At 48.9% G+C, this 22,884-nt stretch overlaps 1 protein-coding gene across 1 annotated transcript in view; it reads left to right on the top strand.

The window, feature by feature from the left end:
* The window catches only part of Plcg2 (phospholipase C gamma 2), a 137,194-nt gene that overhangs the window by 78,838 nt on the left and 35,472 nt on the right, over window positions 1-22,884 (top strand). Inside the window, exons 8-20 of the mRNA XM_036187953.1 lie at window positions 231-303; window positions 3,873-3,974; window positions 5,522-5,640; window positions 7,656-7,741; window positions 9,420-9,540; window positions 10,594-10,762; window positions 11,733-11,837; window positions 14,492-14,581; window positions 15,076-15,251; window positions 15,353-15,553; window positions 17,300-17,419; window positions 20,443-20,623; window positions 22,307-22,378. Of these exons, the coding sequence (XP_036043846.1) occupies window positions 231-303; window positions 3,873-3,974; window positions 5,522-5,640; window positions 7,656-7,741; window positions 9,420-9,540; window positions 10,594-10,762; window positions 11,733-11,837; window positions 14,492-14,581; window positions 15,076-15,251; window positions 15,353-15,553; window positions 17,300-17,419; window positions 20,443-20,623; window positions 22,307-22,378 (1,615 nt within the window). The remainder of the gene's footprint in view (window positions 1-230; window positions 304-3,872; window positions 3,975-5,521; window positions 5,641-7,655; window positions 7,742-9,419; window positions 9,541-10,593; window positions 10,763-11,732; window positions 11,838-14,491; window positions 14,582-15,075; window positions 15,252-15,352; window positions 15,554-17,299; window positions 17,420-20,442; window positions 20,624-22,306; window positions 22,379-22,884) is intronic.

The following is a 22,884-nucleotide window of genomic DNA, read 5'->3' on the forward strand; positions in this document are numbered from 1 at the left end:
GAGGGTTCCAAACTTGTGGCTGCACTCCTCAGACCTCCTATAGCTTTGAACGCTGTCCAGGACCTCTAAGACTATCTTGTTGGGTGGGGCCTCTCTCTGAGTCCCTTCTATCTCTATTTCGAGGTTAGTAGTGTGCTCGGCACAGTGGGGCTGGGGCTCAGGGTGGAGGTGGACCTTTCCGTGCGTGTTCTCCTTCTCTCTAACCACCCTGTCACTTTCTCCGAGGGCAGGAACACAGACCGGCCTGATGCCTCTGCTGTCTACCTGCAGGACTTCCAGAGGTTTCTTTTACACGAACAACAGGTGAGAAGATTGTAAGATGTGGTGTCAGGGACACAGTGCCTCCCTGGACACGCAGAGCAGCTGTGGTCTCCCTGAGGTGGGGTGGGGCTTCAGACTGCTACTGGGCCTCTTCAGATTCCCAGTCTCCTACCACCAATTTTTTTTTTTAGTTGAAAATAGATGCTTCTCTCATACAATACTTCCCAACCATAGTTTCCCTCCTTCCATTTCTCCCAGTTCCCTCCCAGCTCCCCTCTCTCCCAGATCCACTCCTCTTCCATTTCCTCTTCAGAAAAGAGCAGACCTCCAAGAGAGGACAGCCAAACAAGACAAGACAAGATATAATAAGACAAGGTGAAGGCCCTCATATCAAGGCCGGACAAGGCAACCCAACAGGAGGAAAAGAGTCCCAAGAGCAGGCAAAAGAGTCAGAGATCCACCTGCTCCCACTGTTAGGAGTCCCACAAGAACACCATGCTAACGGCTGTAACATATACAGAGGACCTGGTGCAGACCCATGCAGGCCCCGTGCTTGCCACATCAGGCTCTGTGAGCCTGTGAAGCTTTAGCTAGAGCAGTAAGACAGTTGAAGGAGGTCAAGGGGATACAAATTGAAAAGGAGACCATGTTTCTCTGTGTAGTTTTGGTGCCTGTCCTGGATCTCACTCTGTAGACCAGGCTGGCCTCGAACTCACAGACATCCACCTGGCTCTGCCTCCTGGGTGCTAGGATTAAAGGCGTGCGCCGCCGCCGCAGCCACCACCCGGCTATCTTCTTGGTGTTTTTGTTGTTACATGGACTGTGTCTGGACTTGTTTGTTGCTTTGTTTGTTGTTGAGGATTGAGTCAAGGGCCTCACACATGCTAGCCAGGTTCTTTATCATTGAGCTGTATTTCCAGGCCTTAAAAAAAAAAAAAAAAAGGAGCAAAACTACTTAAATTTTTTTTTTTTAAGACGTGTTTTACTAAGTTCTTCAACATGGCCAGGAACTCCCTCTGTGGCCCAGGCTGGCCTTGAACTTGCAGTACTCCTGGCTCAGCTTCCCTGAATGGCTGATACAACTCTCCCATATCTTCACACTTTGTTCTATTCCTGGGCTTTATTGACCACCAAGAAGCTGAAGATCAGACAGGCACATGTACCAGGAGCTCAGCAGCCCCAAGGGTGGGCAGTAGCAGCTGCTGGCTTGGGGTGCCAGGCAATGGCTAGAAAAGATTTTAATGTCTGTGGTGAGGACACCTGTCAGCATGGGACACTGAATGAAGGTGATGGAGAGCAGGTTTTGTTTGCCTAGCCTGAACCCTCAATACTTGATGATGTCGATTGTAGTGGGGAATGAATTCTGTTGCGCACAGTGTCCGTGTGGAGGTCAGAGGTCATGGCTTTCTGGAGCTGCTAGAGGCTCTCTTTACCGTGAGAGTCCCGTGAGTCAAATTTTAGGTTACTGGGCTTGTGGCAGGCACTTTAATACCTCAGGCCATATCACCATCCTGTAGATGCGTTTGAACCCCTAGTATCTTGGCATCCCAAACTTCTTTGGGAAGATTCTGGTCTCTGCCCAGCCACAGCAATCCCAAGTTCTATTAGCAAGTGGCTGAGCCTTTAGATAAAAGTGTGTGCTCTGCAAGGGAAGGAGAGAAGGGCCATCTAGCCTCTCTGAGGCACCTGGGACAGCCAAGATGCTTGCATCAAATATCTTGCACTTTGAGTTACTTGTAGCGGTCCAGAAGCTGCTGAGGTTCGAACCCAGGGCTAGGCTCTACCACTGAGCTAAATCCCCAACCCCACAGTCTGTGCTTTTAACTCCTCTCTGTTCAGGGAAACTCACAGCCTGCTGGCTGTTTTGGTGTCTGTGATTCTGGGAGATCTGTTAGTTAACCAATGGGCTGGCTGTGCTCTCTCAGTCCTGTGCTGGTGAAGTGCAGCCTCATCATCCTGTATCAGTCTGTCATTGGGCTTCTGTTTTTTCTGATATCCAACCTTCTCAGACCCTTTCTACCCAACCATCCACTCATCTCAATCACAAGGAGACGCACTGTAGAATATCTGAAACCCAGAAGGCATCGGCCAGCACTGGGTCTGCATGGCATCTTTCATCTTTGTGCTTGTGGATTATTGGGGTTTCAGAGTGTGGAGAGGAAAACAAGCCACCCGATACTCTGGGCTCTTTTTTTTTCTTTTTTGGTTTTTCGAGACAGGGTTTCTCTGTAGCTTTTGGAGCCTGTCCTGGACTAGCTCTGTAGACCAGGCTGGCCTCGAACTCACAGAGATCCACCTGCCTCTGCCTCCCGAGTGCTGGGATTACAGGCGTGCACCACCACTGCCTGGCTATGGGCTCTTTTTCAAATAAAAGAAATGCTTCTGGGATGTCCAGCATTATGCAGGATCTGCTAGTAGAAATGGATTTGTCGATCTAGGTGGCCCTCCATGGCTGACCCCTGGAGGAGGGGATGTGTGCTGTTCCATCTAGATCCCTTTGCCCGAGGGACAAGTTGAGTGATTTGGAACCTGTCCCTGCTACTTACAAGTTCTGGGGACCTGGGATCCTCTTGAGGTAGTCTTGAGCCTGTGTGTCCTCTTCTCTATGTGACAGTAACATCATGTGACTTGCAGAATGGTACAGACTAGAGGACCGTACAGGGATGGGACTGTTTGAATAAACTCTCATGAACTGGAGGTTTCCCGCAGTAAAGAGCACACAACTGATTCCATATGGGACAGTCCCCAAACCCATGCACTACATAACTACCATCCTTCCATGGATGAGGAGGCACAAAGAAGACACAGTAGGCTGGCTGTGTAGTTATCTTTCTCATCACAATGACCAGAAGAAGCAGTTCCGGGGGGGGGGGTGGGGGCGTGGGGGGCGGGCAGGGTGTATTCTGGCTTAGGGTTAGACGAGCTATAGTCCATTGTGGTTGGGGAGAGATGGTGGCAGATGGGTAAGGCATAGCGGTGGGAGCAGGAGGCAGATCACACTGATTGCCTCAGTAGTCAGCAAGTAGAGAACAGGAAGTGGGGCTGGACTATAAAACCTCCAGGCCCACCCCCAGTGACCTACTTCCTCTAGCAAGACTCCCATCTCTGACAGGTTCTGTAGCCTTTCCAGGCAACATCACCACTTGGGCACCCAGGTGTCCAAACACACAGGCCTGTGGGGGACATTTTACAATCACACCACAACACCAGCATAACCCACCAGGCTCCCTGGCTACTTCACGCCGACACCGGGAGTGATCTAGGGCAGAGTTCTTGGCAGACAGTGGTCTGCCATGTACATGCTGGCGGTTGCTTTGTGGATGAAGTTTTCCTGGGATACAGTCATGCTCCTAGGCTGTATGTGATCTGTGGCTGCTTTCACACTGTGCTGGCTGTTAAATGATGACAGCAGGTACCACTGTGGCCCACGCAGAAGGCGTTGGCTCACCCCTGGCAAAGGCCATGCTGGGATGGGGCTTCCGTGCGTGGGCCTGGATGGCAGGCAGGTTTGAAATTGGATGGTAGTTCAGTCTTTGTTTACCTTGACGAGTTCCTGGGAAGGATGTTGCCAGTCTCTTTGGTGACTTTGTGTTTTCTCTGTCATCTTTAAGGAACTATGGGCCCAGGATCTGAACAAAGTCCGGGAGCGGATGACCAAGTTCATCGACGACACCATGAGGGAAACTGCAGAGCCCTTCCTGTTTGTGGACGAGGTGAGTGGGCTGGGGCTTGTCACCTGAGCAGGACCTTTCAGCTCACCTCTGTTGTCTGGTGCCCCAGAGTGGTTTTCACAGGGTTGGGGACGGCTCCCGACTTTCACTTTCCTGATCCTCTCCTGGGTGAATTTATTGATTTGGCCACTAGAGGGCGTACGCCACCAGGGAGAAACCAACCGAACAGAACCAACGCTAGGATGGCTGGGCCTGCAAATGTTTCTTTCTAAATGACACTTGACCTTGACAGTGGCAGAAGAGGGGCAGAAGGGACATGGGTTATCACCCGCCCAGTGGGGCTGTTTAGTTTATAGCAGTTACATGTACTTCTGAGCCAGTCAGTGTTTCTGATTTATTATTTTCAAAGTGTTAGGAGCAGTTAGATGGGAAAGCTCCTGGGCCCTTTCTCTGCCTTTTTGAGTTTGCAGTAGTAGGAATTGAACCCAGGGCCTTTGGTATGCTAGCAGGCACTCTACCTCAGACTATGCCTCCAGAACTCTACTCTTTTTTTTTTTTTTTTTTTTTTTTTTAACTATTCATGTTGTCTTCCTTTACCTCTCTGTCTCTGTCTATCTGTCTGTCTGTCTCTGTAGGTCAGGGGACAGCCTTGAGCGCTGGTCCTTGTCTGCCCCTTAATGGCTGCTGCATATGCTGGATTCACTGGTCCCGGAGCTGCTGGGGTTTCTCCTGTTTCCACTTCACATCTCAGTGGAGGAACATGGGATTACAGCATGCATTACCACATCCAGCTTCTGTGTGGCGCTGGGGGTTCAAACTCATGCTTGTCTTTACCCAGGAAGCCATCTATCTCTCCAGCCTCTCTCTCTTTCTTTCTTCCTTCCTTCCTTCCTTTCTTCCTTCCTTCCTTCCTTCCTTCCTTCCTTCCTTCCTTCCTTCCTTTCTCTCTCTCTCTCTCTCTCCCTCCCTTCCTTCCTTCCTTTTAAAGGTGTTAGGAGTTGGGATAGGAAATTCTGTCCCCTCTTCTATGTTCAGTATCACAGATTTTTGAACCCAGGACTTCAGACTCATTAGTCAAGCACTCCACCACTAGCTAATCCCCAGCCCTCCTACTTGGTGTTCTGAGGCAGGTTCTCAGTAAGTTGTCCAGGGTGGACATGAGCTCACTGAGCCCAGACGAGTCTTGACTCTATGATCCTCCTGCCTCATCCTTCTGAGGATCTGGAATGACAGACCTGAGCCCCTTAGGCCCGGTGTTTTCCACCCTATAATGTTCTGTCTCTGACGCCGAGTGCTGGACTCGCCCATGGTTAGTCACTGGGATGACGGGAAGCTCCTGTGTGGGCAGCCGGTGCTTTGGCAGCAGCAGACATTTTGGGATACTCGTTAAAAAGTGAAATGACGTGTAGGTTTGTGAAGTGCATATGTTGAGAAGGATGGCTGCAGTGTGAGCCTTCTGTACTGAAACCTCTGGAAACCAAGGTCCGGTTGCCCATGTCAGAGCCGTCTTGCTGCGTGGGCACCAGCTGGAAACAAGTAGACTCGAAGTCTCTCGTCCCACCTTGACTCCACATTGGTGTCTCTTTCAGTTCCTCACGTACCTGTTTTCCCGGGAGAACAGCATCTGGGATGAGAAGTACGACGTCGTGGACATGCAGGACATGAACAACCCCTTGTCTCATTACTGGATCTCCTCTTCCCACAACACGTGAGTTTCCGGGTGAGCCCAGGCTGGCCCCGCAGCACTGAGGGTGATACAGCTGGCTGCTCTCATGCACAGCCCTGGCAGAGCTGGCTGTGAAGGGCTGGGGAGTGAGTAGCATGTTGTTCAGAAGGTTCGGGAGAGGGGTAAGAGAAGCCAGCTCCCTTTCCAGCTAGTGTTGGGAGCCTTCCAAAGCAAGTTTGCAAAGGCGCCTTTCTATGCTTTGATCATCAAGCCATGGAAGTGTACACTCAGCCTGTCAGCCAGTGTTAGTGGAACATCTATCTACCCTGGGCCAGGGTCTCTGCCTGCCAGGTGTGAGGATTCATCAGTGAACGAGGCAGGGGCACCCACTTCCTCAGGTGCTTGGGGAGGAAGGCTTTCACTGAGTGTCAGCTACAAGCACCAGCTGGTGGCTGAGCAGAGGGCCTGGTGAGACAGAGTTTCATGCTGAGGGCGGCATGTGCTAAGGCCCCCGGGGCAGGAGGAGCTGGGGGGGGGGGGCTTTCTAAGGCTGAAGAGTCTGGGAGGAGAGCGGCAGAATAGACGGCCAGTCTGAGCAGAAGCTTGTCAGTCACAAAATAGCAGGCAGCCTCTAGCCAGGTCAGCCAGAGAGTAACATGTTCTCATGCACTTCTTTGGATAATTATGGTTGTAAGAGAGTAGGTGTGAGAGGGGATGCTGCCTTCTAACATCAGTGCTTAGCCCTTCAGGATGAGGTGGAATCTTTGACCTTTAGGCTGCAAAGTGCTGTAGACAGGCACTTCCCCAAGTGTCTTTTCAGGGGTGGGGCATGAGCCAGACCCCCAGGGTGCCATTCTCTATGTTTTTGGGAAGCTGAAATCTTTTCCCGGGGAGTGGGTAGGTGGTGTGTCTTAAGTTCATTTCTTAGGATAGTGGATCCTCCAAGCCTAGAGACAGTGAAGCAACATCCTGAAATGGGGAGTGGCAAGGAGAGAAGGCCAGGATGCATCAATTTGTACTTTTCAAAACATCAAAAACAATCCTCAATAACCTAAGCAATAAATGGGCTAACAAAAGACTGGATAAAGAAAATGTAATGCATATGTAATTGTGTGTGTGTGTGTGTGTGTGTGTGTGTGTGTGTGTGTGTGTGTGAACATGTATATCCAATAGAATTTTACAAAGCTGTGAAGGGAATGAAGTCACGGCATTTGTGAGAAAATAGATGGAGCCATAAATCATTATGTCCAGTGAAATAAGCCAGAGTCAGAAATATGACTACTGTTTGTTTAAAAAAACACCCTATTTTATGGCAGTTTTTGTTGACTAGGTTCATGGCACCATAAATCCTACCAGGAGATGTTGAGCCTGCCTGTGCTGGCCTCGAATCTCAGGATGAAGCTAGGGCCCATTTCTCCTGGCACCCAGAGCCCAGTGGGCAACTGCAGGGGGCCATAGCTTCTTCTTTGCTCCCTCTTTGCCCCTGACACCTTCAGCCCAGGTCTCCAAGAAGGAACACACTGTCTTCATTGCATCTGGATTGCTTAGGTAGCCACTGTGGTGGTCCCAAACCCAAGACCTCAGGATAGCATGTTTGTGGTTCCGATCTTAGCCTGCATGTTTCTAGGTCAGAAGTTCTCAGGCCCATGGTGCTTGGGCTCAGATGGTCTCTGTCTTAGGTAGGGTTTCTATTGCTGTGAAGAGACACTATGACCAAGGCAACTCTTACAAAGGAGAACATTTAATTGGAGCTGGCTCACAGTTTCAGAGGTTTAGTCTGTTGTCATCATGGTGGGAAGCCTGGTGGAGTGCAGGCAGACGTGGTGCTGGAGAGGGGCTGAGAGTTCTACATCCGTACTCTCGGGCGGCAGGAAAGAAGAGCGAGACACTGGGCCTGGCTTGAGTGTCTGAGACCTCAGTGACACACTTCCTCCAACAAGGCCACACCTCCTCTCTAATCACCTCTGGGGGCCATTTTCATTTAAACTACCACAGTTTCCAAGCATGAACTGTGAGCAGTACTGCCTCCCTTACGCGGCTCATTCTCTGTCCCTCAGGTACCTCACTGGGGACCAGCTGCGTAGTGAGTCCTCCACGGAAGCGTATATCCGATGTCTGCGTGCTGGCTGTCGCTGCATAGAGTGTGAGTATTCTGTCCTGGCCAAGATGATGTGATGACCAGAGCCACCAAGCTCAGCATTTGCTTTTGCTTTTTGGTGTTAAAGACTTTAATGTTGGTGGGGGGGGGGGGTGGGGAGACAGCCTGAGGGGTCCTTGTGCTGGTGGAGATGGGGAGGGAGTCAGGTTGAGGGGTCCTTGTGCTGGTGGGGATGGGGAGGGAGACAGGCTGAGGGGTCCTTCTGCAGAGCAGCTTTAGGAAAGAAAGCAATTGAGGATTTTCCCCAGAAGATAGCTGTTCCCAAGCGAGAAGTGCCATCTGGCTGGGCAAAAGGTTGGGGGCACCTAGAAAGTGTCCTGATGTGGTGGGAAGCTGGGGGCCAACAGCAAGGGTCATTTTCTGCTAAGAGAGATACAGACACATCCCTGTTTGCATGACACACCCAGGAGCCACATGTCTACAGGTGAGGCCTTGAGAGCAACCATGAAAAGGACTGTCAGGTACAGCTGTGGCCAGACAGGTGGCAAAGCCTTGTTCCTGTCTGCCTTTCTTATTGCCTCTTTTGTATGTGTGTGTGTGTGTGTGTGTACAAGCATGTGTGTTTACATGTGTGTGTGTCACCATGTGCATAAATACCAGCAGTTGATATCAGTTGTATTCCCCAATCACTATTTCTAAGGAAGGCTCTCTCAGGGAACCTGTAGCTCTACTCTAGCTAGCCAGATTCTTTGTCTCACTTGGCCCAGCATCTACGTGGGTTCTGGGGATTTGAACTCTGGTCCTCATGCTTATCCCGTGATCTACCTGTTGAGCTCATCTTTGGGCCTTTCCTTCCCAGCCTCATGCTGTCACCAAAGCTCCCAGATATTTGGCTTAGTTAGCATCCTATCCTGTAACAGAAGACCTAAGATGATGAACTTAATGATGGTGGACGGTTTATTGTTTTCTCCTGGTTCTGTGTTTTGGGTTGGGAGCATGGTTTTGGACTTCTGATGACAGGTCATGACAAGAAAATGTGGTAGAGCCTAATGCCTCCACCAAACTAAGAGAGGAAGAGGAAGAAGCTGGGCTCTCACAATCCCTTTCAAGGATTCTCCCTCAATGACCCAAGGACCTCCTCCTTGGCCGCATACTGTCCTACTCCAGGAACCAAGCCTGGGGACACTTTCCTAAGTCATAGCTGTGTATGTGGCTGAGAAAATGGCTCAAACCACACACCGTGCCACAAGTGTTTTCAAGCCTGCTTCTCCTGTGCCAGAGTTCAGTGGCCGTTACACGTGGGCCTCCTGAGAAAAAGCTGTGAGAAAATGAAGTTGGAGGCCCCCAGTTCCAGGTCCTGGGGGTTGTTCAAACCCCCCTCGGTCTTATTTCCAGTTGCATAATTTACCACAAACCTTTAAGAAACTGTCTCATTGCTCTATGCTGTTTCTATGGTGAAAGCTGATACAAGAAAATAAAACCCGCTATGAATACCTTATGAAGAAAGACACACGGGAAGGAATTTTTAGGGAAGTGTCTTGTGTTCTGTAAGCCTGTAGACACGACCATGTGTGTGTGGTGCACCTGGGTCAGCCCTGGGAACGGAGCTGGTGTGGGTACCCCGGCCTCACCTCATGTTCTCAGCCCAGCCACATGCCCTGTCTGCCTGTTCCCTCTTGGTGGCTGCGCTTGTGGGTGCTGAGCACCTGTGTTTTCTCCTTAGTGGACTGCTGGGATGGACCTGACGGGAAACCTATAATCTACCATGGCTGGACACGGACCACCAAGATCAAGTTTGATGATGTTGTTCAGGCCATCCGAGACCACGCCTTCATTACCTCAAGGTCAGTGGCTGATTCCCTGGAGGTGTGTCTGTAAGGGGAAAGCTGCCAGGACTAGACAGATAGACAGACAGACACACAGATAGACAGACACACAGACAGGCAGACACACAGTTGCACATACATATACACACTGCCCAGTTCTCCTAAACACTGGGGAGCTTGGGTTACTGGCAAGTGGCTCTTTTGGCCTTATGAAATGATAGTGGTCTTATAAAAAATATGTTTATTATTTCAATTATGTGTACGTATATGAGTGTTTGTGTGGGTATGTGCATGTAAGCACAGGTACTGGAGTAGGCCAGAGGCATTGGATCTCTGCAGCTGGAGTTACAGGTGGCTGTGAGCTGCCAGATGTGTGTGCTGGGAACTGAACTGGGGTTCTCTGAAAGAAAGAGCATTATGAACTCTTCACCTGTGAGCCATCATTTTAGACACCCCCAAGGCTGAGTTCTAGATGTTTTCTTCCAGTTTGAGTCCAGCTCCGTGGTGGTCAGCCTTTGTGGTGTTTTTACCGTGATCCCCACATCTTACCAGTCATGGTGATGATTGTATGGACCTCGCAGGGCTGTAAGACTAAATGGCGTGAGGCATGCTAAGTGTTGTGCATGGTCACCATTCAACAGGCTTGGATGTTGAGGCATTCCTGCCCGAGTTCCTTGAGTTGGGTGGGTTTGCTGAGGCCGTGATACTGTGAACATCTTTTCCTACTCATCAGGAAGCCATTTAGTCGGTGTGCAGGGCTTACGTTACCCTTCTCCACATAGCCTCAGTGATTTCTTGGGCGTTCCTCCCTCCACCAGTCACAGAGGCCATGAGGGACCCTGTGTTCACAGGGATGGTGCGGCAGCTTCCTGTCATGATGAAAAGATGCTGCTGTCATGGATTTATAAAGAGGGGGAGTTCCTTGGGGGATCGGATCATGCTTTGGAGGTCTCAATTACTGTCTGCCCTGCCGCTGTGCCTGAGAAATGGATGTTTGCTGACCAGTATAGGCAGTTATGGAGGGTTCCTGCTTCCTGTCTCCTGGCTGACTGTGTCCTCTGCTGCCTGCAGCTTCCCTGTGATCCTTTCCATTGAGGAGCACTGCAGTGTGGAGCAGCAGCGTCATATGGCCAAGGTGTTCAAGGAAGTGTTGGGAGACCTGCTGTTGACGAAGCCCACGGAGGCCAGTGCTGACCAGCTGCCCTCGCCCAGCCAGCTTCGGGAGAAGATCATTATCAAGGTAGGTATGGTGTGTGTGTGGGGGGGTTGCTGTCTACCAGGGGTTGCCATCATCAAGGGCTGGTGTCAGAGGCCCAGGGTCAGACTCCAGGTCTCACCCTCTTTACCATCTCTCTGACCTTGGGCAAGATCTTGATCATTTCATCTCTGGGTGCCTCTTTCCGCCCCCCTGTAATGGGGGTGATATTGAACCTCACCAGGCCTGTCTGTGAGTCATCTTGTGTGAGTGTTGGAGGGGTGCCAGTGGCCCAGATCCCACTCCTGCCCTTGGGAGCCCCCAGACTATGTGGGGTATGGATAGCTGCTTAACAGGGTGTGAGTGGCAGAGGGTTGCTGGGGCTGGTATTCCTGTTCTGTGGAGGGAATGGATGATTTTATCTGCCTTCGGGGACTTCAACATTTGCATATTTGTATTGTTAGGCTAAAGAGAGCATATAAATAGCGAAATAAAGCATGAACAAGTTTATATTCCTCATTAAGACAGAGAATACTTTAGGAGCTCTGGGCTTTGGTTCCCAAAATGATTCAGGGACCAAGGATCCTGACATCTTACTCTCTCTACAGGGCAGGGGTTTTCAGTGGGGCTTCTATGGCCCCCAAGAAGTGAGAGTTAGAATTTAACAAGGGGGAAGGGACATGGGGGGTTTGGGTGGGGAAATACTACATCTTATTAACCCACAAGTGTCAGTTTCTCCTCTCTCTCAGTCCCCACCCCTCTGCAAAGCCCAACCTGAAACAGAAGGAAACAGAAGCCAGACTCCTGCAGAAAATAGACTGCGATGGGTGGGGGGGGGGGATGGGCTAATTTCAGACTGAGTGGCAAGGAGGGCGCCTCTGAGGTAGGAGAGAGCAGGTGCATGCTGGGTAGCTGGTGGTGAGTGAATTCTTGCTGGCTCAAAGACTCTGAACTTGAGTCATTAGTGACTATGTTGAGACAATGGTGGTGGCTATGTGAATTTTCTCCCCTTCAGCATAAGAAGCTGGGCCCCCGAGGTGATGTTGATGTCAATGTGGAGGACAAGAAAGATGAGCACAAGACCCAGGGAGAGCTATACATGTGGGACTCCATCGACCAGGTGGGCCTGGGTCCCCCCACTTCCTCAAAGAGCTGTGGGGTGCTGACTCTCAGCCATCCTAGGCTCCCGCTATAAAGTCTGCCTTTGCCCCCTTGGGAGCTGTGTGACTTGTCTTTTTATGTTTTCAAATAACTTCATAGTCAATCTACTGTGTACTTAGACACAGTCCAACACCGAGGACTGCTGTACCCCTCCATTCATACCTCTTTCCTGATGCACCACAACCTTTTATTCTGCCTTGGTCTTCCAGGGACCTTTTCCCAACAGGAGCATCAGCTGTAACCACAGCAACCAGAACATCCACAGTGCTGTGACACTCAGCTTGTCGTGGGTCATGTTTCCACTTCACCCCTTGCCTGATGTGTTAGGTAGATGTGTGTCACCATGACTACATGACTCTCCGAGAAAGCAGCGGAGGGAAAGATGGGTTCCTTTGGCTCGTGATCTTGGAGGGCTCGGTCTGAACCACTCCTGTGTTACTTGTATGTTGGTCCATAGTGAGGCAGAGCATCCTGATGGGGAACGTGTGGAGGAGCCAAGTGGCTCACCTCATGGTGGATGGGAGCCATAGACGATAAGAGATTAGATATTAGCCCTTTAGAAGCACAGCCTCAGTGACCTTGCCTCAGCCAGGCCCAGCTTCCAACTGTCTATTCAGTTATGAACTTACCAGTGAGTTGATTAACCCTTTCATGAAGTGGGTACCCAATGACCTAGACCTCCCCAAAGCCCTATCAGTTATAAGCAACCCTTGAATACATAGTCCTTGTAGGAACAGGCTTCGGTTTAAACTATAGTGTTCACTAATGTCCTTTTCCCAGCACATATATTAGCGGTCTAAACTTGCTGCTGCCTTCCAAGCTGAGATTGTTCCACCCCAGATCATCATTATCATCATCATCATCATCATCATCTTATTATTACTATTATTTGTGGTGGAGTAAAATTTTCAAGCTTTAATGACTCTCCCACACTTCCTGGCACCCATATTCACTTAATTTATCCCATGTCTGTTCTAGTATCCTATAAATAAACATGGAATAGATAATAAATATGAAATAGATAAAATTTAAGTAAATCACAGTGAAGTGTCACATACACACAGTGGAATCTGATTCAGTCTCTAAGAATGAAATTATAGCATTTACATCTGGAGATTGTGATTTTAAGAGATAAATAAGTATATTGATGTTTTATCATATATATATATATATATTTATTTATTTAAAAGGTTTATTTATTCGTTATGTATACAGAAGAGGGAGCCAGATCTCATTATAGATGGTTGGCTGTGAGCCACCATGTGGGTGCTGGAATTGAACTCAGGACCTCTGGAAGAGCAATCACTGCTCTTAACCTCTGAGCCATCTCTCCAGCCCTATCTCATATATTTTTAAACTCTAGATTTTTGAAAATATGTATCTGGTGGCTGGAGAGGTGATTTGAGTGGTTAATAACATTTGCTGCTCTTCCAGAGTACTTGAGTTTGGCGCCCAGCATCCATGTTGTGTGGCTCACAACCATCTGTAGTTCCAGCTTCAGGGGATCTGATGCCCTCTTCTGGCCTCCATGAGCACTGCATTCATGTGGCATATACACACACGCAAATCAACCAACCAACAAACAAAAAAAATCCCTTTCAAAATATATTTATTCATTATGTATTTATTACATATAAATGCATGTAAATATAGACTTTAGATTTGTATGTTTCATATATGTGAGTGATGTACAAGTAGAGGAGAACTATTTGTGGAGAAGGAGAGAAACAAGGGGAGGAGGGACCCTGAAAGAAGTAACAGAGACATGAACCTGGTCACGTATAATGACACACATATGTGTAAAGATGTCATAATGAAAACCATTAAAGACTGTTTTCGGAGACAGGGTCTCACTATGTAGCCCTGGCTCACCTGGAACTTGTTATGTAGACCAGGCTGGTCTCTAATTCACAGAGATTCACCTGCCTCTGTGTGCTGGGATTAAAGGTGTACACTACCATACCTGGAAAAACCCATTATTCTATATGATAATTTAAAAAAATTAGTGAAATATAAGCATGTTGTTAGGTCAGTTGGCTGAAATGATCCAGAAAGGCATACAGTAATGGGCTGTGTATGTAGCTAAGTGGTTAGAGTTCTTGTCTAACATGTACAAGGCCCTGGGTTCGATCTCCAGGGCTGAGGAAAAGTTCGGCGAATCAGGAAAAGCTATTCATGAGGTTACATGATCTCATCTTCCCTGAAAAGCTGGTAATTGGCAATGCAGCAGAAATTCTGTCTTCACTCTTATCTACTCCTAGACACTGATTTAAAAAGTCCTGAAAAAGACCAAGAATCCAGAAGTAGATTTTTTTTGTTTTGTTCTTGTTTTTCGAGACAGGGTTTCTTTGCTTTGCTTTGCGCCTTTCCTGGAACTCGCTTTGGAGACCAGGCTGGCCTTGAACTCGCAGAGATCCGCCTGCCTCTGCCTCCCGAGTGGTGGGATTAAAGGCGTGCGCCAGATGTTTTTAAGAGCAGGTCTTGTAAAATGATTGTAAACGTGAAAACTGGGGCAGGGCAGACCCCAGTGAATGCTGGGGTGACGTCCCACAGGTCCCCAGAGTCGATAGGGTTGAGACCTTGCGGGAGACTAACGCCAGCCTGGCTCTCTAGAAATGGACTCGCCACTACTGTGCCATTGCTGATGCCAAGCTGTCCTTCAGTGACGACATTGAACAGACCATGGAGGAGGAGCTGGTCCAGGTAAGTGGAGACCTGCCTGCCCTTGCCTTCTCCAGAAGGCTTGTCCTAGGAGAATCCTCACCTGGAGACTTAGTGTATGGCTTCACGTGTCTGGGCTGGCCAAGCACCCTCACCCCTAAGGAGATATTGCTTTGAGTAGCGGAAGCTTGACTAGCTCTTCCTGATTGGCTAGCTGGCCCTAGGGCTTACCCAATAAGATTCAAGGCTCTTTCCTGCTTCCTATAGAGACTGCCTGGCCTAAGGTCTAGGATCAGTGTTCCCAAAGGGGTGGGGATGGACCTGCCCCACAGTCCTGCCCTGCCCCGGATGTTCCCTCCAGCTGCTGCCCATCTTTGGGCTCTTCTTGAGTACAGCCCAGGGTGAGCTCAGGCTTCTGGTGTTGGGGACTCCTGAACACCCCTGTCTTAGGACTCCTGGAAACTGACATCAGTGAGGAGTTGTCAGGAGAAGGCAGTGGGAGCTGTCACAAGCCCCTTTGACTCCTTGTGGTTCAGGACACTCCCCCCACGGAGCTGCATTTTGGGGAGAAATGGTTCCACAAGAACGTGGAAAGGAGGACGAGCGCGGAGAAGCTGCTGCAGGAGTACTGTGCTGAGGCAGGCGCCAAGGACGGCACCTTCCTGGTGCGGGAGAGCGAGACCTTCCCCAATGACTACACCCTCTCCTTCTGGTGACGCTCCACCCCCTGGGGCTGGTGGGTGGGAGGTAGTGTGGTCAGGCTGTTGTCTTGCCTGGCTCTGATGACATCCCTCCCCGTCCGGTTCCCAACAGGCGGTCTGGTCGGGTGCAGCACTGTAGAATCCGGTCCACCATGGAGGGTGGGGTCATGAAGTACTACCTGACGGACAACCTCACGTTCAACAGCATCTACGCCCTCATCCAGCACTACCGGGAGGCACACCTACGCTGTGCAGAGTTCGAGCTGCGGCTCACCGACCCAGTGCCCAACCCCAACCCACATGAGTCTAAGCCGTAGGTTCTAGGACTGGGTGGGAGGTAGATACCCACATGGGTCACACCCACCAGGTGGCTATATGGAGGTTCTCATTCCCAGGAGCCCATTCACTTTGGCCCCGTGGGACATTAGAATTCCTGGGGACCACCTTGTGTCCTCTTCCTACCAGCCAGACTTTTGTCCCATTCTCTCTTTCTCCTCTCTTGCTCACTCTTTAAAATATTTATTTTGTTTATGTGTATGTGTGTGTAGGTCTGTGTGTGGGTATGTGAAGGCGCAGGTGCTCATGGATGCAGAAGAAGGAGTTGGATCCCCTGGAGCTAGAGTTACAAGCAGTTGTGAGCTATCTGACATGGATCCTGGGAATTGGACTCAGGTCTTCTGCAAGAGTAGTGTGCACTCTTTTTTTTTTTTTAAGTTAAAAACGTTATGAGTGGTTTTGCCTGCATGCATATATGTGCACTATATGTATATGATGTCCGCAGTGGCCAGGAGAGGGTGCCCGATCCCCTAGAACTGGAATTACAGGCAGTTATTGAGCCACCGACCGTGTGGGGGCTGGGAACAGTACCTGATCCTCTGCAAGAGCCCTTAGTGCTCTTAACTGCTGAGCCATCTCTCCCGGTCCCACTTGGTTTTTGTTTTTGTGTAGCCCCGGCTGTCCTAGAACTTGCTCTGTAGATCAGGCTGGCCTCGAACTCACAGATCCACCTGCCTCTGTCTCCTGAGTGCTGGGATTAAAGGCGTGGGCCTCCACCACCTGGCTTTATTATTATTATTTTTCCCTCAGATTCCACTTTCTCTTTTCTTTTTTCCTCTCCATGGCTGCTTTTCCCTTTCTTCTCTTTCAGCACCCTGAGGTCTGGGGCTATGATTTCGAGGCTGGATTGGGTCTCCTGTGTCTGTGCTTGGCGTCTTCCTGTGATCAAAGGAGACCAAACAGCACCCACAAGGGCGTGTTCCTTTACCTTCCTTAGCCACTAAGGAGCATGGCAGACCATGCCAGGCGAAGAGGTCAACATGTTCCAGAAATAGCAGGACAGTCTTTAAGCGTTTTGGAGGAAGCTGGATAATTTATAGTGACATACATTTTGTTATTATTATTATCATCCTCACTTTCTATTTTTGTACCAGTTGCCCTTCTAGACTTGTAGCTTCAGTGACCAAAGCCTTTCTGAGCCTTCCCTGTGTTCCCTGCCCCAGATGACCCGAGGCACAACTACTGTAGCTCTGCCAGCCTTTGGGGCTGGGCAGGTGGGCAGAGATGAGCAGACTTACTCTCTTGAGTTTCACATAGACCTCCTCATACCCCTTGGGGTCTTTATAAAAAAATTGCTGCCTTTCTTCCAGACATGATGGCTCAGTCCTTTAATCTCAGCTGGTGGGGAGGTTGAGATGCTGGTGGATCACAAGTTCAAGGCCAGCTAGGGTTATATAGCATGTCTGAAAAAAAGCCTAGCAAGATCCTGCCTTAAAAATGAAAAATGAAACATGAAGCTGAGGCTGTAGCTCAGTGGGAGAGTGCTTGCCTGGCATGCACGTGACCTTAGATTAATCCCCAGTGCTACAATAAATTAAAATAAAATAAAATTCAGTGGGAATTGCTGTCTGTGGAGGTGCATATGGTCCAGGAAGTCCCTGTGTATTTGCTCTGGCTGTTTCCTTGGTCAGCCCCAGGTGTCCCTGCATGTTGGTATTTTGTCTCCCGCTGGCTCTCAGTCTGGGAGGGTTCTAACCAGCTTGTTTTACTGTTCTGGGCACAGGTGGTACTATGACAGCCTGAGCAGGGGGGAAGCAGAAGACATGTTGATGCGGATTCCCCGAGACGGAGCCTTCCTCATCCGGAAGCGGGAGGGGACCGACTCCTATGCCATCACCTTCAGGTAGGTGCCACCCGCCTCAGGTAGGCGGGCACTGTTGTGTTTTGGGGGGTAAGTGCTCCTCAGAGGAGCCGTAGGAAGGACAGGTAAGGGGCCCAAGGAAGGGAGTTTCGAGTGGAGACCGAGCTGCCTCTCGGTGTCCTGGACCCCACTGTGAACGCTGAGGACAACAGTAACAGAGTTGTGCGTCCCAAGTACTCAGCACAGTCTCTCTCTGTCTCACACTCCCTATGGTCAGTCTGTTCTAACGTCTGTACTAACTTCTAGCAACCCCAGGATTTAGGGCTGTGGTCAACATCTTTGTTTTCTTTCTTCCAAGAAATTTTATTATTATTGTAGGTGGGCATACATGTTGCGTCGTGTCATGTGGGTTCAGAGGACAGTTTTGCGGAGTTGGTTCTCAGTTCCACGTTTCCTGGTTCCGGGGATTGAACTCAGGTCATCAAGCTTGCATACATGCTTGGCCATCTCACTCGCCCATCATTCTTATTTTCTATGGCAGGAAATGAGGCACAGCAGGGTCAGCGACTTGTTAAAGCATGTGGGGGTGGGGGCGAGGAGCTGAACCTAGATAGGCCAGATCTGGGCTCTCCCACAACAGCACCTACCGTTGTCACTCAGACGGGCTAGATTTCACCCGGGCACCACACTCTTCCCTTTCCACAAGGGTTGGTGTTGGAAGCCCAGTCCCCAAGTGTTCCCCTCCCCCACTCCAGGTCTCTTCTCGGTGTTCTCCTGAGAACAGTAACCGATATATCTGTATATCTATGTTCCAGACCCTGGCTGCTCTGTGGTGGGCCTGACTCAATTCTAAGTAAGGAAATAGAAGCCCAGAGAGGTTAAGTGACCTGCCAAGCCCCACACAGCTTTGGAACTGGCTGAGTTCCTTACGGGGTCAGCTGGGAGCCAGCTGAGGCCTGCGGAGGTCACCTGCAGAGGTCACTGGTTCAGCATGCCTGATGGGAAAGACTGACTCTGAGTTCTTGTTTTGGGGGATGGTAGTAGTAATTCTGGGTCCATGTCCCTGTATAGTAGCTTCGAGATGTGCACAACTGTCACGGGGTGTCCAGTTTGTTGCTGCCCCTTACCAACTCGCTTTCAACAGCTTCTCTCTCTCTCTCTTTATCTATCTATCTATCTATCTATCTATCTATCTATCTATCTATCTACCTACCTACCTACCTACCTATCATCATTTGAGATGGGGTTCTCATTATGCAGCCCTGGCTGGCCTGGAACTCACAGAGATCTGCCTGCCTCTATCTGCCTCTGAATGTGGGGATCAAAGGTGTGCTTCACCACATCTTTTTGATATCAGCTATTCTGACCTATGAGAGGTAATGGCTCATGATGACTTTGATTTTCATTGTTTTGTGATGTTCACCTGTTGGCCATTTACATGTCTTTTGATCAATGTTTATTTTGAAACTTTGCCCATTTTCCGTCAGGTGTTTTTTTTTTTTATTTTTTTTTTTATTACTGACTCACTTGAGTTCCTTAGATATTTGAACCTGAACCGATCGACACCACATGTTCTCCAGTTCTGTTCTGGTTGTGACCTCTTCATGAAGTCAGTTGTGTCTTGGGCTTTACAGATGCTTCTTGGTTTGATGTCATCATTTGTCTGTGTTTGCTTTTGAACTATCATAGACCTGCGTGCCTCTGTTGGCTTTAAAGGCGCATGACATCAAATTCAGCTACTGTAGGACAATTCCAAGTCAAGGAGTGCCACATGTTTGACTTTTCTTTTTTTTTTTTTCTTAAAATTGCTTTGGCTGTTCAGGGTCAAAGACACAGAAACAAAATCAGTCAGCATATGATGTTTGTCCATATTTGTAGTGTGGTATTTCAACTCATGTATGTACTGGTACTGACAACCTTGGGGTAATTTAGTGTGCCCATCACCTTAGAGTTCGGTCATTTCTTTATGGAAATTTCTATCTATCTGTCTGTCTGTCTATCTATCTATCTATCTATCTATCTACCTACCTACCTACCTACCTACCTACCTACCTACCTATTTCTGTGTGTATTTTGCCTGCATGTTATCTGTATATCACATGTGTCTGTCTGTCTGCCTGCCTCTCTCTCTCTCTCTCTCTCTCTCTCTCTCTCTCTCTCTCTCTCTCTCTCATCTATCTGTCTATCTATCTGCCTATCTATCTATCTATCTATCTATCTATCTATCTATCTATCTATCTATCTATCTATGTGTGTATTTTGCCTGCATGTATATCAGTATATCGCATGTGTGCGTGGTGCCAATGGAGGCCAGAGGAGGGAGTCAAGTCCCCTGGAACTGGTGTTGATAGACAGTTGTAAGCTGCCATGTAGGTGCTGGGAATTGAGCCCAAGTCCTTTGGAAGAGCAGGACCTCCCCAGCCCAGACACTCTTGGCTGTAAAGTTAGGATCAAACTCTATTTTTCTTGCTCTTTTAAAGTAGTCAGACTGGACAATCTGTTGTCTGTCCTGTTTGGAATCTTTTCTGACTCTAGTTTAAACAGATTAAGAAGAGAGCAACAACCTACCCCCTTTGTGAAACTCCTTGTGACTCTGGGCTCCTGCAGACAAGACCCAGGGACTTGGGGAATGATTGGGCTTTTAGAGCAAGGATCAGAAGGCAGTTTGTGGAAGGGCCCATGGAGCAAATACTTTAGCTTTCACAGGTTGTATGGACCCTGTTGCAGCTACATAAGAGGAGATGACCATAGCGTAGACACAAATGAACAGTGGACACGTTTCAGTAAAACTTTATTAAAAAATTACATGGGGAGTCATGTTTAGCTGTGGGTCATAGTATGGCACCTCAATCAAGTTGAAAGAAGAGCTGGGTGTTGATCATCATGTATGGATTCTTCCCCAACTGAAAAGATCCCCCACTGTCTTGTGTTCGTAGGAGAACTGAATTCTGTTTATCCATGAGGGTGGATAATAAGGTTTGGGGCTGACTGGTTTTGCTCACATATTAAATTGTGTAGCTGCTAGCATCCTTGGTTGATGATCCTCTGTGGTCCTCCCCTTCAAGGGCCAGGGGCAAGGTGAAACACTGTCGCATCAACCGGGATGGCCGGCACTTCGTGCTGGGGACCTCTGCCTACTTTGAGAGCCTGGTGGAGCTTGTCAGCTACTATGAGAAGCATGCTCTGTACCGCAAGATGAAGCTGCGCTATCCCGTGACCCCTGAGCTCCTGGAGCGATACAATATGGTAGGTTGACTCTCTTGGGATTGGGTTAGTCATTGCACAGACTAAATTCTATCGATACAACGTGCACACATTTATATACGTACTGTGTTTGGTAGAGGATGTCCTGAGAATGCCGAATTTGCCACAGCACATTAAAACTCTGTCCTCATGCCAACCCTAGTCACAAGCCAGTGCCAGGTGGTGATGCATGCTAAAGAGGAAAGGCCAGGAAGGCACAGGATTGTAGGAAGAGATGGGGTGCAGTTTTCAAAGGTTCTGAGATCTTACTGGGGAGTGAGCCATGTAGCTATCTGGAGGAGAAAGCACAGCAGGGTAGAAGTCTTGGGGTGGGATACAGGCATGAAATAGGCTCACCTGGAGTAACACAAAATGAGGTTGGGGGCTGAGAGGTGGGGTTCATGTTTTGTCTGGTGGGCCATTGTAAGGCTCCGGCTCTTATCCTGCACGTTGTAGCATCCCGAGTGCAGGAGAGACCTGATATGGTCATGATATCATCTTACTTGTTGGAAGGATCCCTTGATTTCTTGAGAAGAGGTTGACTCTGAGGGCTGGTTGGTGTTACCTGTCAACTTGACACAACCTAGACTCAGTAGCAGGAAAGTCTTAGTGAGGAACTTTCTAGGTCAGGCTGGCCTGTGGGCATGTGTGTGGGATGCTGTCTCGATGGTTAAGTGATGTAGGAGGGCCCAGCCCATGGTGGGTATCACCATCCCCTACATAGTGCATCCAGCACAGCGTAAGAGAGGAGGAATCTAGCTGAGTTCAAGTAAGCAAGGATATATGTGTTTATTTCTCTTGTCTGTGGATGAGAGTTTTGAGTCCCTGCCTTGACTTCCCCATGATGACTGTTAACCTGGAATTGCAAGCCAAACAAATCCTTTCTTCTCTAAGTTGTCTTTGTTCAGGATATTTTATCACAGCAACAGAAATGATCTAGGACATAGGACATAAGACCCTGTGTCCTAACCATGTGCCAGGGAGTATGTACAAAGTATGCTTTGAGAAAATTAAAGCCCTAGAGGAGAGAACACATTGAGCCAGAGTGAGGAGCACACAGAACTTCAGAACAAGAGGAGGAGACACTATGTTGGGCAGGGGTGTGGTCAGGGGAGGCGCTCTAACAGGACAGAAGTGTGATGAAGAAAGGGCCGCAGCTATGGCTCTGGGTAGAGGGACAGGAAGGCTGGGGGAGGGGCCAGGGCTGGAGAGGGGCCTTGGCAGCTGCTGCTGGCAAACATTTGCATACCTCTCCAGGAAAAAGGTATCATTGGTATGTTTGCCAATTCCTCTGGTGTGAATCTTTCCAGCTGCAGATGTGCTGTTCTTGAACAGGTTATCAAGAAGAGATCCTGGCACCCTATGGGACATGGAAGGGTGTCTACAAATTCAAGGTTGTTCCCAATTTGGGGGAACTTCTTCAAATCTTCTTGCCTTCTCTATCTCTGAGCCACAGAAAATTCCATGAGGTTCCAACTCTTCTTTCCAAAGAACAGGATGCCCTGAGGCAGACTGGCTGTGGACATGGACCATTCTGGGAATATAGGATGCCACACTTCCTGGTTGGGTGATCCTGGGAACTGAACCCTGGACCTTGCACATGCCAGGCAAGGGCTTTTTCCACTGAGCCACATTCCCTAAGACCTTTGCATTTACTTTTCTTTGCTCTTTCTTTTTGTCTTTCAGGAAAGAGACATCAACTCTCTCTATGATGTCAGCAGGATGTATGTGGACCCAAGTGAAATCAACCCTTCCATGGTAGAGCACCAGTTCCTACCCATTAGACTGAGAGGGAGTCCCTGCCCCACCACTGGTATCCATAGCAATCATAACAGGGAGTATTCTGGGACATCTGACTGTAACTAAAATTTCTTTTGAGACATGATGATGGGCATCATGCCATGTACTTTCATGGAGGTTAATAGAATTTCATCCAAACACAACTGTGCTTTGCTAAGATCCTGAGTTTCTGTGAACCACCTTTGGGCTGAACAGCTTCTAATTAAAAATCTTGCAAAATTTTTTTTTCTTGCTTGCTGACTGAGCCTGAGGTGTTTATGAATTATGTCTGGTTCGCTGACCCCCTTGCAAGGCAAATGCTATCTTGGATTTTCACCCTGCTCTGTCTCATAGATTCATGTAGGTAAAGGTGGATTTTGCTTTTTGCTCCCAGCTCCTCCTTGTTTTGCTTCTGTCTCAAATTTAGTCGGGGGAGAACTATAGAGAATTTTCTGTATGGCACATGATTAGGGTGTAGCTCTTGC

Source organism: Onychomys torridus, chromosome 5, assembly GCF_903995425.1.
Source record: "Onychomys torridus chromosome 5, mOncTor1.1, whole genome shotgun sequence".
In the NCBI taxonomy this organism is placed as follows: Eukaryota; Metazoa; Chordata; class Mammalia; order Rodentia; family Cricetidae; genus Onychomys; species Onychomys torridus.